The sequence below is a fragment of the Phragmites australis genome, chromosome 3 (assembly GCF_958298935.1).
Source record: "Phragmites australis chromosome 3, lpPhrAust1.1, whole genome shotgun sequence".
NCBI lineage: Eukaryota > Viridiplantae > Streptophyta > Magnoliopsida > Poales > Poaceae > Phragmites > Phragmites australis.
In genome coordinates this window covers 42490385-42509256 of record NC_084923.1, presented here as the reverse complement: position 1 = coordinate 42509256, position 18872 = coordinate 42490385, and the positions used below count along the sequence as shown (strand labels likewise).

Sequence of the window (18872 nt, the reverse complement as noted above, 5' to 3'; positions counted from 1 at the left end):
GACATATTTTTTGTGACTTTTTTTATTCACGGATACTGTTCATGCTGTTTATGAACAGTGCAGCGGAGGGTAGTATTGGAAGCCGATGATATATAAGTAACTGAAATATTTATTCGATGGTATAAAAGTAAACAGAATTTATTCGATGACAAATTGTAGAATCAGTAATTATTCGATGGTAAATCGTATATTTTCTCCTGAATATCTAATTGGCAGAATTTCAACTTCAAAAAGTCTCAAAGCTAAATATTCCTAGCTCCAAAAATCTATAAAGCTAAAATATACCAAATATGTTTAAGTAAGTCATCTTATTTATACTTAGATAGATACTTAAACTATTTTATACTGTATAAACTTATAAACAACGGATCGAAATGAAGCTGTAAGGCAGAGCCATACCAAACCAGTAACATAAAATAAAGTACCCACATGTATTCTCCGATGGTGGGGAGCAGCAGCATATGCGGCGACACTCCCGAAAGTTCGAGATGCCCCTATTCCCGTCCGCCCGTTTCGCGCCGCCCACCCCCACGCCAACAGATGACGACGGCCCCGAGCGACGCTACCGGGGGGCCGGGGGGGGGGGGGGTAACGAAAGGGATAAGCGACAGCGACCCATGACCAGACCCAACCCACACCCGCTGCGATGCGGGTCCCACGGCTCCCGGCGCCCTCGGTCCCCTTTAGCGGCCCCCATCCGCCCTCCAGCCGCCACGCGTCCTCCACCTTTAACCCCGGCCACACGTTCCGCCGCAGGAGGCTGGCGCGCGGGACCCGGTCGGGCACCGCCACGTGGGCCCCCCGCACGGCCACGACCCCCGCCCGCCGCGGCGAGACGAGGTGGCCTGCCCTCGCTTCGGTTTGATTCGCTTGGTGTTGCCTTGCCGCCTCCGCCTCTCGGTGCGGTGGACTGGACGGCTATAAAGCTTCGCCTCCACTCCCAACCGCGCAGCGAAACCCTACTCAACTTCTTCTCCTTTTTACGCTGCGATTATTTCGGCTTTTATATCAAAATTCTTCTTTCTTCGCATCCGCCGCGCGAATCCGATTCTAAGGCGGCGGCGGCGGGCCGCTAAAAACGGCGGGATAAATTGACTCGATAAAAACGAGCGATCCATTTTAGGTGGTGGCGGTGGAGAATTGCTCTGGAGGAATCCATTTTTAGTGCGGTGCCGGCGCGATCGGTCCGGGATCGGGAGCTTTTTTCAGGGAGCGAGAGGCGAGAGGAGCGGCGACGACCAGCCAGCCCAACCCACCAGCCCGCGGCCCGCGTCGAGGGAGAGGATTAGGAGGAGGGAAGGGAGCCGGTGGTTGCGAGGATGGCAGGGAGCATGCAGGCGGCGGAGGCGGCGGGGCGGCTGAGCGCGCTGCTCTCGCTGCTCGCGCTGCGGCGGTTCCTCGCCGTGCTCCAGCCGCTGGCCCTGCTCCTGCTCCTGCCCTTCCGGTGGCGCGCGCGGCCGGGGGCCGTGGCGGCGGCCGCCGTCGACGCCGCGGCCGCTTCGGGGGCCAGCGGGAAGAAGGGGAAGGCGGCGGTGGTGCTGCGGGTGCCGGCCGGGTCGCCCATGGTCGCCGCGCGGAGGCAGGCGTCGGCGCGGAGGGAGGTGGCCGTGCGCCGGGTGCGGGAGGGCGGACGGGAGTATGAGCTCATCCCCACCGCGCGCGGCGAGACGCTCTTCACGCAGTGCTGGTGGCCGCACCTGCCCTCCTCCACCATTAAACCAAGGTGAGAGAAGGGCGCCTCTTCATGAAACGGAGGAATTGAATCCAGCCATTCAGGGGGAGCCCACATGTGCCTGCAAATTTTGTTCCTTTTTTCCTCCCTCCGGTGTTATTGTGCTGATCATTCGTCTTTTGTTTCTGTTGATTTGTGACGCAGGGCGCTTGTCGTGGTCATGCACGGGTTAAACGAGCACAGGTAAGGACGGTTCCTGTTCTTATCAGTTTCTTTACAAATGAAATGATGCCTTGGCTTGGCTGGTAGCGGATGCCTGACCCTGACCTTCCTTGGATTGGTGTGCCAGTGGGAGGTATGATCATTTAGCGAGGCGGTTGAATGAGATCGGCATCAAGGTCTACGGGATGGACTGGACTGGTGAGTTTTTCCCCCTTCTCTTTTTTCGGTTGTGATGCTTCTTGTTATCCGCGAGCTACGTGTGCATGTGTGTTTTGATTTGATCCTGTATCCATACTGGTGAGTGTTTGATTGTGAACTTTATTAAAGTAGTGCGGAAATAATTACTAATGGATTACAGCAATGAATAAAGATGTCAATTTCTCTCAAGTTCCGTTATAAAAAGGAGGAATAATAGTCGTTGTCAAATCCAGTGACCATAAATTCAAGGAAGAATAATAGTCGTTGTCAAATCCAGTGACCATAAATTCGTCTGTGTGTCTTAAAACTAAAGAGCGCAAAAATATCTAGTAGAGCATATTAAATTTTGGAAATTTTATGAAAATAGAAAAGGAAGAGAAAGGCTCACTCGCTTCTGAAGTGCTTTTGGTCTTAAATCCTGAAATTAACTGCACGAATTTATCTATTTTTATGCTCGGCTTTTGATGTCTAGTTCTTTTACATGCTTCATTTTGGATGTTTATTCCTTGGTTGTTTTAGGTTATAACTTCCATACGAAGTCCGAGTCATCTTAATGCGATCCAGCTTTTATCACAACATTTCAAGGACATTTGATGGATTTTCAGGTTTCAAATGAATATACGAGGCCTGCCAAAGTATGGCCCTGACCTTGATAAAACATGCTAGCTGTTTAGTAACTGGGAGCTTAGCTATGATGGTGCATCACTTAAAGTGTTCCCATTTGCATGTGTCTGTAGCTGGTCTGTAATCTTGGAGATTAGCTAAGGCTCATCAGTTCTACAGTTTCCCACCTTGGTATCTTTAGCTAAAACTCACGATAATTCAGAATTACTGACTTGTACACCACTCTATTGACAGATTATACACAGCTTCATTTAACAATTCTTAAAGAAGCTATGGCCTGTGAACAAATATTTCCATCAACAGTTTGGCTTCCTCCTCGTAGAGAGAAACAAATCACGGGTTAACTTGAACTTCGCACATAGTTTTCTTTAAACATGTAGGCAATGGTAATGCAAGAAACAATTCGAAGATGAGCTAACTGATATTCAGAATTTGTACAATTGATATGAACTGAACTGCAGGGTTGTAATGAAATTCTGTGACTTATAGATCCATTAGTCTTTTCTAACCTGCAGATTATGCTGTGTTACAGGCCATGGTGGAAGTGATGGTCTGCATGGATATGTGCAGTCTCTTGATCATCCCGTAAATGACTTGGTATGAGCAATTGAGCATCTTTTCTGTTGTCTGTGACTATCTGTATAGATTCTTACCCAACACCCTCCGTTCAATGTAGAAAATGTACCTCAAGAAAGTCTTAGCTGAGAACCCTGGTCTTCCATGCTTCTGCTTTGGGCACTCAACTGGTGGAGGCATCATTCTGAAGGTAACATCATTGAGGCTTATTTCTCCATTAGTGTGCTTGCGTATTTGCATATATCTAATTGTTGTTTTGATTCTTGACAGGCTGCACTTGATCCGGAGGTAGAAACTTGCATTAGCGGTATTGTCCTGACATCACCAGCTATTCGTGTTCAGCCTGCGCACCCAATCATAAGGGTATGTCTTGTTCTTTCCCAACAAAATGTTCTGTTTTTTTCTTTTGAAAAAGAAGCATGGTTTCTTGTGGTTTCTGTCTATTTATCTGATCATCGAGTCACATTGTTCCACATTTTTTGTTTTGATTTGTTTGAAGAGAAAACAATGTTTCTTCCTGCTTTTTACCAATTTTGTGAGTATGATGTAGATTGTGTATGCGAGTCTGCGGACATCATTGTTCCCCTTCCATCCCTTCTCAATACAGTAATATTTTTCTGTTGCCTACCGCAGGTTATGGCACCAGTTTTTGCCCTCATCGCCCCAAGATACCAGTTCACCGGTTCACACAGGAACGGTCCATCGGTGTCGCGCGACCCCGAGGCCCTGAGATCCAAGTACTCGGACCAGCTCGTGTTCACCGGCTCCATCCGGGTCAGGACGGGCTACGAGATCCTCCGCCTGACGTCGTACCTGCAGCAGCACCTGCACCGGATCGCCGTCCCAATGCTGGTGCTGCACGGCGCCGACGACCAGGTGACCGACCCCGAGGGCTCGCGGGCGCTGTACGAGCAATCCTCGTCCTTGGACAAGTCCATCAAGCTCTACGACGGGCTGCTGCATGACCTCCTGATCGAGCCCGAGAAGGAGAAGGTGATGAACGACATCGTGGCGTGGTTGAGCCCGAAGATTTGACGACGGCCGTGCTGGCCGATCCGTAGGACGCAGCTTTGATCACCTGCTGAGCGCGGAGGATTGGCTGGCGAGCAGCCTCACCTCCTGGCGGTGATGACGCGGTCTGATCAGCTGCAGAGCGGGGACGGCGAGACGAGAGTCCCTCGCCTCCCGGAGGTGTTAATACTACCTATGGTGATGGCTTACCCATGCCGCCCAGTGTGTCCCGAGATTTTTTGTCAGGGATACGTATGTACGAAATCTGTAAATTGTTCGTTTCGCCCTGTGTGGCTGCACGAATGGTGCCCAATAATATTTAGACGCCTCTTCCCCTCAGTTGTGATGCATTGATGCAATTCAATCAGAGTTGCTCCAGAATTGGTCTCTTTCTTCACTTATTATGTTGGCGGCTAGCTGTGTGTTTCCTGCAATTTCATAAGCGGCTGTCTGCCGGCCTGAGTTTCGCAAGCTTCTATTTTTTCGCTCTGGTATTGCTCGTTTCTCGCTCCTTTTCTGTTCAGGGAGTGGTTCGGACGTCGCAGTCTGCAGCGTCCACGATGGCGAGGGCTCGGAGTCCTGACTCCACGCAAAAACGTTCGCAGCAGATAAACCTGAAAGAAAACGCTCTTGATGCTCGAGTATGCACCCTGCGATCTGCCAACGGACGGCCCGGATGCTTCCTATCGCGATGATGAGGTCAGCAAATGACACCAACTACGACCAGGTTCCGCAATCCGGCAGGCCATCTGTCACCTTGTCCTCCCTAGAAAGCTTCAAATCACCTCTTACCGTCCGTGCCATGCGCATCGTCGCAAATTACATGCTTACCGTCGGATATCCTTGTTGCTCGTACTCCTCGCTGGTTATTTTTTTAAGAGGACTCATCGCTGGTTTTTTTTCTCAGCTGAGGAGGCTAAAAGGGGCCTCCGGTGTCAACACTAGGGATCTAACCCAGTTCGCTGGCTTAAGAGGGAGCTCAAGGAACCAACTCGTCGCAGCTCCCTCTCTGACTCATCGCTGGTTATTGGCACAAGAGTTAGCAACTCTTTTTTCTTTTCTTTTTTCTACCTTCAGGAGTGCATCGGATCTCAAAACAATAAGGATAAAAGACAAGGGAACACATCTTCAGCGAAATTTTTGGTGCAAATGATTGTCTCCGTGCAATCGTGCAAACCGATGATTTGAACCATACGATTCCGCATCCAAAGTAGTACCGCGAGCTCACCATCCTGCTGGGCTTTTTTTGCAGATAAGCCCTCGCGCTCTCGCAATTTCGTGTTGAGTTTGCCTGAGCGAGAGGCCTCTGCCGTCGCACACGTCGCTGAGCTAGTAGTCATCTAGGGCATCACCGTTGAGCCCATAACCATCCAAGGCACCGCCGTCGAGCTTGACGTAGCCGAGCCCTATGCGGCAGAGCCCATCGACGCCAAGCCTGTCATCACTGACCCATCGCCCCCGAGAAGCGGCATCGGACTTGGCTAGGGAAACTCCCGTGGGGAGATGGCCGGAGAGGAAGGAGATGACCGGCCAGGCTTCTTGGCCGAGCGGTGGGCGACGGCACGAGGCACAAAGGAGCACACGACAATGAAAGAACAATGATATCATCTAGAGGGGAAGTGAATAGGAATTTTAATAAAACTTTGTCTATTTTAACATTTTGCCTAAACTTATAGTAAAAATAAACTAATGGATTTTTCATAAATGAAAAACCTAAATATGTTAGACTCAACTAGTGCACAAACATCCTAAACCAATATGAGGCTTACAATCGTAGAGTAAAACAAAGATTATTTAAATCAAGCAAGATAACTCTAATATGAAATTCCGAAATTACTGTTCATCAGGAGTTCCGGTACTATTTATCGAAAGTTTCGATTTTACTGTTCATCAGAAGTTCTGATTTTCCAAATCGGAAGTTCCGATCAGTTCAAAATAGCAGATTTTAGAATCACGAAATTAACTTTATGCACATACAAACAAGCATAAAAGCATGGATATCAAAGTAAATTACAAGAGTAAGTAAATACGGAAGCAAATGATTTGTTACCGAAGTTCGAATATCCATCAATATCCTATGTTTTCGTTGAGGAAGCTCGGTCATCCTTGAGCCGGGTCTTTTTCAACCCTTTTCCTCATGAGATTGCACATATGCACTTCTCGCCTCCACTATGACCAACTCTTTCTCCACTCCGGAGATAGTGAGTTCTGCAACCATTTCTAGGTCTTGTCACAATCTTCACTTAAGTAGATTGTCGGCAATCCACAACCGAGCCGTCTAGGAGATGGTGGTCTACAGGAGTAACAAACTTCCAAACTTGCGCATGATCAACACCGAATGCTTAAACACACACAACCTATGCGACAATTCATAGGCTACCAAAGCACAACACCCTTTACACATCTCTCTACTCACTAAGCCACAAAGACTTGATTTTAACCAAATCTTGTTAGAGAGGAAATGTGAGCACTCAAGGTGAAGCACCAAGTTCAAAACACCTCACAAGAGCAGCACAAAGCCCTCTAAGCAACTGATCACACTAAATGAGGCTAAGGGGTATTTATACCCCACTCTGAAAACCTAGCCGTTGGGTAAATTCTGTACTAATCGGAACTTTTGATCCTCAGATCGAAACTTCTAATCCCAAGAATACTAATGGTAAGAAACCAGTCGTTACAACATTTTCCCAGCACACGTCGAAACTTTTTATGCTTGGATCGGAACTTTCGATTAGCAACAACTCCAACTGAGAACCTAAGGCTTTGAGGATATCAGACGATCCCATTTAGATCAGAACTTTTGACCAAAATATTGTAACTTCTTATTATAAACTAATTAGCAAATCGAGAGCCCCGAATTTCTAAAACATCAGAATTTTCGACTGACATCGAAACTTCCAACCTTACGTATCAGAACTTCCGATTTCAGCACAGCTGATACTCTAAAAACGACAATAACTTTTGATTTTGAAGTCCTGTTTCGATGATTTCAGACTCTACGGAAAGCTTATTCAGAGGGCTACACATCCTTACTGACTTTATGATCTCAAACACATTTGATCAAAGCTAGAAACACTCTAAAGACTGATTCGGACACTTCCACCCATGGTTCAAAGCTTAATCCCCTAATATTAAACTAGGAACCACATGTAACATGCTAAACACCATTAAGGCTTGGCTACAACCACTTTTAATCACTAAGACCGATAACACAAAGGGTTAGATCTAGAACACCTTTTAGATACTCTAGACTCCTAAAATAAACTCTCAACACAAACATATCCCACACTAAGCACATAGTTTGAGCACTTAACACAATAATCAAGCAATGCTTTCGACAGTCCCTCTTGATAGTACGTCTATCGATTCTATAACCCAGTCTCCCACCAAACTCTTTGAGACCGGTAAAACCTATACTAGTTATACCTTTTCCTTGAACGATCCTATCGAACTTGACGAACACATCATCCAAGCTCCGATGCTTCTCATAGCTCCTCAAGGCTCGTCATCAACTCCTCTTCTCTTGATGACGATGATCATCCTCGCTTCCATTTTGATCTTTACTTGATCGTCCGGAAGTTTGATGAAGTTTACTTGATTGCTTCTCATACACCAAGTATGGAAGACCTCTCTTTTCACATCATCTTCATCCGGTTCATCACTTAGACATAAACCGTAAGTATCAAATACACAAGTTATCCACTAAGCTTGTCTTGATCTTGCTTCTTCCAACTTGGCATATTGAATATCTTAATTTAAGTCATGCCTTGTTATGGAATCTAACCCCAACTCATCCTCGAGTACAAAAGCATATATGTTAGTCTATAAAATCTAATTGATAATCTCATATATTTATTCACTTGATTTTCATAAGTAACTTAGTCTTCATGCTTATTGTCATTTTTTAGCTTCTCATTCATCTTATGAGCATCACTAAGAGCTCAATGACAATGATGCATCTTTTTTGATCTCATAGAATTCTTGAATGAATTCACGCTTCATTTCTTATGCATCTCCTATGGAATAATCCTAATAACAATTCTCAACATAATTGTTAGTTCATCTTGATGCATATTCTCAATATAGGTATTATCATTACTTACCTGAGAATCACTTAGATGCTCATTCATCTTGATGCATATCTTTTCTCTATACATCACATATGGAACAACCTATCAACAGTTCTTAACAATATTGTTAGTCCATAGATATTATCATTAATTACCAAAACCACACTTAAGGGTTAGTTGCACTTTCAAGTAGCTTGCCCAACAGTGGTGCACACGGGTTGCGCGGGATGCAGAGCGTGGCGACGACGACGACGGCTAGGATAGCATGCGTATGAGCAGCGATGCAGTGCGATGCTATGGCGCAGGAAGAGCCTGGATGGCGTGGTGGCTCAGTGGGAAGGAGCAGAGGGTGGTGGCGGCGCGCTTGTGCTGCGGCCATGCGTATGGTGGCGAAGGGTGCGGTGGCAAGAGGAAGAGAGGAACTGGAGAGGATGACCGGGGCGGTGCAAGAGGAGACGGTCAGTCGAGCTTCGCCAGGGTAGCACGTGAGCGGGGCCTAGGATGACGTGCATGCGGGCGGGATGGCTACACACGCATGACAAGGAGAAGCAGAGCACGGCATAGATGCGCAGGAGGACACATGGTTGTTGGCTCAATGGCGTGGCGCTGAGCAGAGAGGGGAGAGGGAGAAGGGGACAGAGGAAGAGGAAGATGGCTCTCATCGAGGTGGATGGTGCGCGAACGGCGACACGTGCACAACGACATAACGGGGAGCCAGCGACAGTGTGTGGCCGAGCAGTGGCGATGTCAGCGTTGATGGGCTCGGTGTTGACGATCTCGGGGGCGATGGGATCGACTTTGATAGGCTCGGTGTCAACGAGCTCGACCGCGCCAGGCTCGGCGGTGACGTCCTAGATGGCTACATGTTCAACAACGTGGACGACAATCGATAGGAACGACAGCGGAGGCTCCTCACTTAGGCAAACTCGACACCAAATCGTGAGGGCGTGAGGGTTATCTGCAAAAAAAAGCCTGACGGGATGGTGGGCTCGTGGTACTCCGTTGGATGCGGATCGCATGGTCCAGATCGTCAGTTTGCACGTTTGCATGGAGACAACCATTTGCACCAAAAGTTTCGCCCACATCTTCTGATGCAGGCTAGATTCTGGAAATGTAGACTAATGGACTATGGACTCTGCACATCGGCATGAAACCTCCATTTTAGAGCAAAAGTAACTTTGTAGATATCAAAATTCTCTCAAATAATTTGAGAAATATTAAGTACATGTTACTAATTGAGGCAGCTTTTACTCGTTTTTTGGGATTCGCTATTACTAGGTCACTTTTTGGCACATTTGTGGATAGTTTATGTATACATTCCATCACATTAACATATACCAGCATACTACATCACATGATTACAATGTGATGTTTTAGATGTTATATGATCTCAAAAACTTTTTGACCATGAATTTCTATCATGATACAGTAGAAATTAGTGAAATTGTAAAGCCATTGTTTCATACAAACATTTATATTAGTTTCAAATATTCTATTCAAAAGGAAATCAATGACCTAAGTTTAAACCGTTTGATTTCAGACAACCCTGATGTCACCCTTGCAGTCTTATAGATGGAGGGAGGTGGGGGGGGGGTTATTTTATCATTTTGCTGAGTAGACTATATTACTACACAATTAATAATATAGTTCTATTTGTGAGAAGCCATCTCTCCGTGAAGAAATAAATGGTTGTTGCATGCCATCAATTTCTTTTCTTTCGTAAGGAGTATATCTTTTTTTTTTCATGCTCATCTCATAATATTAATGGAAATTATAAAATAAGTTATAACACGTGTTATTCGTCATCGCAAGACGAAAAAAGTGGAAGCAACACATATAAGTCAACACATAGAAGTATTGCGCGTTCCCGTGTATTGGAAATCTTGGCCTCCCAATCCCTTCTAAAGTATGTGGATGTGTACACATATGTGTATTTATGATATAAATATGATATGCGTATGTTATATATCTTGTTGTACCTTAAAAAATCTACTATGACACTATGGAGAGTGAGGTTCTCACAAGAGAGGCATTAATAACTCAATTTTTTTCTCTACATCCTTGGACTGCTAGTCGTTTCTATAAAAGGATAAGGCTAACTCCAGCAGGGGAGGTTTTCGCTAACTGCATCTCTGTAGCCGTCCTTTTTGCCGATCCGTTCGTCCGCACGAGTGCTCCATCGGAGACGACAAAAAGTGACACAATGTTGCGGATAGCAATAGGCGGGGTAAATTTGCAGATAGAAAGAGGAGATCGCAATATTATTTATGGAGGATGCATATGGATTTAAAGTGAGAGAAAGAGTAATGTAAGGTAGAAGATAGAGTAAATTCTAGAGATGAAAAAAATACTATAATAATATTAGAGGATATTGTAATAATATTATAAAAAATAAATTTTAAATTTTAAAATAATAATAATGTAAGAGGATGGCCTAAACTCCCGGAGCGAGCAAAAGCCCACGGAACGAGGCAGGCGACTCTGCTTCGTACTGCTCGCCCCGCCGTTTCCCCTCAAATCTCTCGCCCCTCCCCACCGCCGGCGATCGCCGGAGACCGCGCCGCCGCGGGGAGCGCCCTCGCCATGGCCTTGCAGGGGAAGAAGCTCATCAACGACCCCGACGGTACCCGCCTACGCGCCCATTTCCCCCGTTTCTCGCTGAATTTCGGGGAGTTTTCCTTCGATTGCTAGGGTTTAATCGCGTTGATGGTCTCGGCGGGGCTTTGGCGTGGTTTGCTTTTGCAGATGCGGTGACGGAGTTCGTCGAGGGGCTGGTCGAGACCTATCCGGGCCTGCAGTACCTGGACGGGTTCCGTCAGGTGATTTTTTTCGCAAGAGTGAACAGTTTAGAGTTGTTCTGGCGGCCATTTCGTGACGAATTCCCCCGGAAATTTGTGCAGATTAAGGTTGTTCTTCGTGCTGATGTCGTTGGTGGTGCCTATGACAAGGTTGCGGTCATATCAGGTACTGTTCCGCCTTGGCTCGAACTCTGCTTTTTTTTGGGATACCATATATGGTACAATCTAGCCTGGAAATCTGTTTTTAAGTCACTGTATGACACTTCTTATTAAATAATTACGATGCTAGTAGGATTGCTTCAATGTGCTTATTACCGTTCGACTAGAATTGGCTGGATTTAGTTGGTGCGTTACATCAATATTGGCTTGAGTGATAATTTTTTGCATGAACACCCATATGTTTTAACCAATTTCAGCACATAACATTTGAATGTTAACATAATATAAGTAGGTTTATCACAGGACTGGTTTCTGTGCATATTAATTGTATAAATAGGTTTATCCCACGACTGGTTGGTGTTATGTGGTATATTCAAATAGGAGGTTCATTGTACAATAGAAGTGCACTTTTGGATTATGCTCCAGGGATATTACTGTTGGAAAAAGGGAGTGGAGAACAATGTATTGCATATAAACCGGGAATACCGTGGCATTGTCATAGAAAATAAATGCTCCTTTCCCATGTGAATGGTGGTGCATCTTGGTCCTTACAGGGAAGATCCGTTATGTTTGTTCTGGTGTCTACATACAGTTTTCTTTTCCCATCATACTCTAGGTTCAGACAATCATAGCACTGTTGAAATTATTTTGGTGGCTTTGATAAAATCTGTTCTGTATATACATTAGTTTGAGTCATATTATTTCTAGGAATATAGAGTCCTTATCCCTTATGTATAGGTTACTAAAGTCATTATCCTGTACTCCCTCGTGTACTCTCTATATATTGCCCCCAGGGGCTACTATTGAATACAAGTTGCTATTCGTAACATGGTATACAGAGCCAAAATTAGGGTTAGGTTTTTTTCCTTGATTGTTGCAACTTCCACGCATATTGGTCCCGATCTAGTCCACCCGCCACCGGCATCTCTCTCTAGCCGGTCGGCTTCCCACCCTCCCAACCGTTGGCCGGTCTTCACCTGCTGCTCCGCTCCATCCTTGGCCGCTGCCCGCGCTTCTGACCCAGCCGGATCCGCCGACCGTCGTGCCACCGCTGGTGCTTCCGCGCTTAGCCCGATAAAGAGCCGACTCTGCGGGCCGCCGAGAGAAGCCACGCTGCCGGCTCTCACGGCCGCCCGGGCCGCTCCCCTCCGGATCCGCCGCTTATTCCTAACAATTATAACTGCTTATTGTAGCATGCTGATTTTTTTCATAGGTGGTGGAAGTGGCCATGAGCCAGCCCATGCTGGATTTGTTGGGCCAGGGATGTTGACTGCCGCTGTTTTTGGAGATGTCTTTGCTTCTCCACCAGTTGATTCTATTTTAGCTGCATGTGTCTTTTGTAAAACCATTGCAAGCTGTTTTCCTTGCTTAAATCACCTTAGCTTATATTCTAACTGCATGTTCTCATTGTAGGCTATTTGAGCTGTGATGGGCCCCATGGGTTGCCTTCTGATAGTAAAGGTACTCTGTAAAGCTGGAGCACTTTTTCAAGATTGTGCCATCTGAATTATCTGATGCTTGGGGTTGAGCTTTGTTTATTTATTACCAATTTTACACTGTCCCCAACTTGCTTGGAACAAAGGCTGTTGTTGTTGTTTCTCCGCCCTGTGTTTGTGCGTACAAACACAAACATTTGCAGAAAACGGTTGCATCTTCTGGCATAGTTTTTTCGGGGTTGTATCCACACTAGATGACATTTCTGTAGTTCAAGATCAGTGTTCCCTCTCCTGCTAAAACTGTTTCTCAAGTTTGTTTGCTGCTTATGGAAAATAGCTCTGATAAATTACCTGAAAATGAATCTAGGGAGGATCCTTGAGATTTGAAATACTATCTGATGAAAGCAACTATTTATGATGTTGTTGGCACTGTCTTATACCTCCTCTAGTTCAATGAAATGCTGTTTTGGATATTGATACATGCTTAATGCAGTGATACTGGTATTGTCTTTACAATATGTTATGGAAGCAATCAACGGATTAGCTAAGTTTGGAATTAAATTAGTAGTTTCCTTAGCTGTTACTTCCATGTTTAGTTGGAGAAGATTTGGTTAGTTATTTCCTTGTTTAGCTTGAAGGTTTCCTTAGTTATCTCCTTCCATAAATAAATGTAATTACCTATATAAAGGCAGTGGTGTGTTTCGGATGAAGCAAGCAAGAAATAATCAAAGTAAAGATCAGAGCCTGCTAGGTAGGTCGATCTAGTTATCCCAGTTACCCGTTTCTCAATACAATATTTATTCTGTAATGCTAATTTCTGTTCAACTTTATCTGTGTTAGGTATTGCACCAATCAAACCTTAGCTATTGTGCATTCCTTCTTACCTTCAGTTGTTGAATATTTGCAGAACTACACTGGTGATAGACTTAATTTTGGATTAGCTGCTGAGCAGGCAAAATCTGAAGGCTGTAAGATGGAGGTCGATAAACATACAAACATCTCACTAAGTTATTATGACGGATCATATTCATTTTAATCAGTATTTATCCACCAATTGCAGATGGTTATTGTTGGAGATGACTGTGCCCTTCCACCACCTCGAGGGATAGCTGGCAGAAGAGGTTTAGCTGGAACAATTCTTGTGCACAAGGTATTATATTTTTGCTATTTATTCTCCATAATTCCTCTCTTAGGCAATCGTCTTAGTAACTAGCATTCTATGTTTCTTTACTGAGCAATGCCGACCTGAGGAAATCCCTTTCCTTTCAACCAATCGACTGTTTATTCGTGCTGGTAATCTTCTTCATCTAATTTGACCATCCTGCCCAATGCTTGTATAGGAGAATACCCAAAACATTTTTTTAGTTAGGTGCTAGATGTAGAACTAGAAAATACTAAAAAGTAATTATAATTAGTTCCGATAATCTGGACAGATGGCATATGCGATTGTTTCTGTAGGAGTAAATTTTTTGTTTGATTGAACCCATAGTCACCAGAATTTCGGGTCGACCGGGCTGAGGAAAGGGGTCGTGGGTCGACACTTGGGAAAATTTTGGTACAAAGGGGGTATACCTCTTCGGAATGTCAAATCACGACCTGGTACGTGACCCTGAGGAATCCGGGTCGATGACCCCAGGGTGGAGCTTATGATCTAGGGTGTGATATATTGTTTCTTCTAAGGAACATTTCCATGCTGAACATGCTCTGGCATTATTGGTGTATCAACATTTTATGGATGCTCAAACTCAAAGGAATCAATGCTTTCTTGTAATTATTTCTTTTTGTGCTCTGAATACTTAACTTTATTTTGATTTCACAGGTTGCTGGGGCTGCTGCTGCTGCTGGTTTATCTCTTGCTGATGTTGCCGCAGAAGCAAAGCATGCATCTGAGGTTGTGGGTACAATGGGAGTTGCACTTTCTGTATGCACATTGCCTGGGCAAGTAACATCTGATTGTTTGGGTCCAAAGCAAATGGAGCTTGGCCTTGGAATTGTAAGTTTAAGCCGTATCAGTTATCATTCCCATATATCACATAAACAATTGGAATATTTGAATGTAGTTGGTTTTTGTGCATATATGCTTGTTTTAAGTATACTTGAGAACTGTAACTTTGCACTTTCCCCAAATAAGAAGCATTATTTCCCCCTCAAAAAAAAAAAAAAAGAAGAAGCATTAATTTGTTTCCCAGCATGGAGAACCTGGTGTTGCTGTTGTTGATCTCCAGCCAGTTGATGTAGTGGTTGAGCATGTTCTTAGGCAGATATTATCACAGGTAAGTTTTTTATTTGCAATTTATTTTTTAACCTCTTTATGTTTTTCCATTCTCCTTGTTGAACAGAATGCAAATGTCTTGCCTGCACTGCAGGCACATAAATTGTAGGGTTTTTTTTGTCATCGTCCTCTGCTTCATTTCAGCACAATGTTTTCCATTATTCCTGAATTATAACACAAGCTCAGTTTAGGTTGCTATAACTCATTTTCAAAAGGTGAAAACTGTTGCTGTAGCGTGTCTTAGCTTTGAAATCCTCTCCCTCTCTCTCTTGTTTTTTTTTTCTCCTAAAAAAGTAGGAAATTTACATATTAAAAATGGGCATAGGCTGAATTACAGGAAAGGCAAAGGTAATGTTGGGGCGAAAGGTGAATTACAGGAAAGGGGTTTATCCTCCTTTCCTTCCATGGTTTTTCCTTGTTGTACATATGCATGTGAATCGTTACACTTCCATGTAGAAAGGGAACCTTCTGCTGCTAGCTCTAGCCTTTAATTATTCATGTTGTGGTCTTGCATTGTTGCAGGAAACTCAGTATCTTCCTATCACAAGAGGGAGCAATGCTGCTCTCCTAATCAACGGGTAATTACAAATTTGCACATTTCCTTCGCTGTATGAATTGAATGATACTTGCCAGCCTTCATTCTGTGGCTCAGATAGGCTAGGAATAGCTGCAAGGGCTCGTAAGGCTGAGTCAGACAAAGCATTACAAATGCCCTATCCAAATCTTGCTTTGGGCTGTGTTCTACATCAATTCAACGTGTGCATATTCTGAAAGTGTTTGTCTTTCTGACAATGCTTCTTTATCAACTTTCCTCTTTCTGAAAGTATATATGAGCTTGGTGCAACATGTTCACATTATTTACCAAAGTCTTCTCATAAAATTAAAAGTCAAAACCCACTTATGATATTTGATATCTTTGAATAGGTACATCTTCGTCTGTGTATCTATTTCCTTTATCTGCATTTTTCAGTGTGTTACTTGTTATTTGATCTCATCTTTGATGTACAGATTGGGTGCTACTCCTATCATGGAACTAATGATTGCAGCAAGAAAAGCGATTCCTGAGTTACAACTGGAGTATGGGATTGCTGTTGACAGAGCCTACACTGGCTCACTTATGACTTCACTTGATATGGCTGGTTAGTTCTTAAAATGATGATGAGGACAAGCTTGATTCTCTCTTACTGTTTTTTTTTCGTTGACCACTCACAATTCTCCGAACCACCTCCACCCCCCTACACGCTTGTATTTTGTGCATTTTCATGTGACATGCAAGTAGTTGTCCTATGGGTATTTTGTTACCTTATCTTGTCAACTTCCTTCCTCAGTGACTGGATAAAATTCTGTTTCCATTTGCAGGATTCTCTATTACCATCATGAAGTCAGACAAAAACATTTTACAGAGACTTGATGCTCCCACCAAAGCTCCGGCGTGGCCTGTTGGTTCTGAAGGTATCACTCTTGATGGCAGAAGACTAATTGACTTATCTATTAGATTCCAAAATCACTGGATAGTAAGGTGGCAGGATCTTCTTAATTTTGCCTTTTCTTTTTATTGTTAACTTTGCTTTCCATTTCTGAATTAAAGTGGGCCCACTTAATGCTCTTCAGCACGTAATTCTCTAGTGATGCTTGGAAGCTATTAGCTATTTCATCTTTGGTGTATTGGTTATGCTCACCAAATAGATATCAGTTCTATCACAACCTTTTTATCTGATAATAAATTTTCTAAACTTGATTTTGGTTGTAGGGAACTGACCACCAGCAAAATTTCCTGTTCCTGTACCGCCATCACCTTCAATGAAGGATGACGGGGTAAAACAAATTTCATATTAAGAATTTTTTACCGTTATCTTTCCTAAGCTCATCAAGCTGGGAGTAGTAGGACATTAGGTTCAGCTACGGTTTGATGTGGAGGTGTGCATGAAGCACACATCACGTTCTACTGGTCGTGCAGGGGTTAAAGGTTTCTATTTCAGATTTTCAGTTGTCTGGTATTGCTTTATCTTAGTTGAGGTTAGATCCAGAGGGAATGGGAAACAGTGCGAGCAAAAAAAGAGAGCTGATACCATTAGTCCTTCCTTACAGAAAATTGATCAATACTTTTGTGATGTTTTTTCATCTTACTGGCATGTTCATGTCCATCAGTTGCCACTTGCGGTTTCTCAGTTATGATGAATGAGCTATTACTCAACCTCAAGAGCTAAGCACACAAGGGTGTATTTTGGAGACTGCTATTGAAGTAGGTACTAAAGAAATTATCAATCTCAAGGATAGCCTAAATGAATGGGACAGTAAAGTTGGTGATGGTGACTGTGGAACAACAGTGAGTCTAATAATGGCCTATCAATTTAATGCTTATTCAAAAATAGCGGTTGTAAGATGAATTATTTTGCTGATGTTTTTCAGATGTATAGAGGTGCAACAGCTATTCTTGAAGATATGAAAAAGCGGTAAGTTAGAAGTATGAAATATGTTTTACACAATTTTACTATCTACAATGTACTTTATGTTTCAACTTTGGTTCCTGTCCCATGGAAATGACACGTGACGAAGCCAAGCGGTGCTTGTAAGCTTACTGGAAGTGTCTTTTCGGTAGTATTTCATTCTATTGCCAGTCAGTGCCTTTTCCTGTGTCATTTTTCTAGTACCCAAGTACATTGTTGGTTGTCTGATTTTATGATAAATTTAGTTTATTTCTGTCACACATACATGTTACCTATTTTTCGTGCATTTTTCTCTTCGCCAGTTACCCTATGAATGATGCAGCTGGAACAATAAACGAGATTGCGGCAACAATAAGAAGGGTAATGGGTGGAACAAGTGGAATCTTGTTACTATATCTTCACTTGTCTGTGCTCTTTATTTCTTTATTGACCATACGGATGTGAACTCATATATTTCCTAATATTCTCTAGGTATGACATACTCTGCAAGGCTGCATATGCTAGTTTAAAGCAAAGCATAACTATTACCGCAAATGAATGTAAGAAATGTGACAGTTATGGTTGTCCTGGCCATGTCTCATGAAATTTACAAACTAAGACATGCTGCTTTCTACAGGGGCAGATGCTTTAGAAGCCTCTGCTGCTGCTGTTAGAAAATATGGTGGCGCCAGTGCAGGATACCGCACAATGCTGGATGCTCTAATTCCTGCTTCTACGGTCCTGAAGCAGGTTACTTCTTGCGTCCACTTGCTCTTGATGCCTATTTATACATGGTTATTTGATAAAGTTACCATGCCGAGCAGAGGCTTAAGGCTGGTGATGATCCTGTGACCGCCTTTATCACTTCTTCTGAAGCAGCATCAGCTGGTGCTGAATCCACTAAACAGATGCAAGCCAAGGTTTGTACTCAGTGGCCACACCCCATATTGTTTAGCTTTGTAAAGCTCTTCCAATTGTGAGATTGTTACGCCAGAATTGTTCTCCTATGCTGTTGCAATTGTTCATCTGTATCGCATTGCACTTGCAGGCGGGACGATCATTGTACATTGCTCCTGACCTCCTGGCTTCAATCCCTGATCCTGGAGCAATGGCTGCAGCTGCATGGTACTGTGCCGCTGTCCTTGCGGTGAAGAACAAGCTGCACGGTTCAGAGAGCTAGTAGTAGATGCTATCCACCATTGATAGACCCAAAGTACCATACCGACAGGAAAATCGTCGGGGCATTTTCTCACCCCCGCTAGATTTGGTTTCCGCTTGTGCTTTGCATGGGCCGAGAAATCGAGTTCCATATTTTCTTGCCATCTCACATCTTCAAAGAGAAGTTCGAAGAGTTGTGTAGACGGTACAAAGATAATTGAAGCAGCTGCCTTTGCCTTGTCGATGATAT

General features: G+C 43.9%; 1 protein-coding gene and 1 pseudogene across 1 annotated transcript; both read left to right on the top strand.

The window, feature by feature from the left end:
• The first annotated feature begins 876 nt into the window (after positions 1-876).
• LOC133913178 (uncharacterized) lies at positions 877-4642 on the top strand. The gene is made up of 7 exons (XM_062356242.1): positions 877-1723; positions 1877-1915; positions 2022-2092; positions 3249-3313; positions 3393-3482; positions 3563-3655; positions 3926-4642. Exons 1-7 carry the CDS (start codon positions 1320-1322, stop codon positions 4325-4327), a joined length of 1164 nt encoding a protein of 387 aa, XP_062212226.1. The 5' UTR covers positions 877-1319; the 3' UTR covers positions 4328-4642.
• A 6164-nt stretch (positions 4643-10806) lies between these two features.
• On the top strand, positions 10807-18869 carry LOC133913177 (putative 3,4-dihydroxy-2-butanone kinase; annotated as a pseudogene).
• Positions 18870-18872: the final 3 nt, after the last annotated feature.

Bases quoted from the DNA above. Each gene is read 5' to 3' on its own strand.
- LOC133913178 (XM_062356242.1), top strand. From the start codon at position 1,320: ATGGCAGGGAGCATGCAGGCGGCGGAGGCGGCGGGGCGGCTGAGCGCG. The intron at 1,916-2,021 runs GTAAGGACGGTT...TTGGTGTGCCAG, and splicing joins CACGGGTTAAACGAGCACAG to TGGGAGGTATGATCATTTAG. The intron at 3,483-3,562 runs GTAACATCATTG...GATTCTTGACAG, and splicing joins GTGGAGGCATCATTCTGAAG to GCTGCACTTGATCCGGAGGT.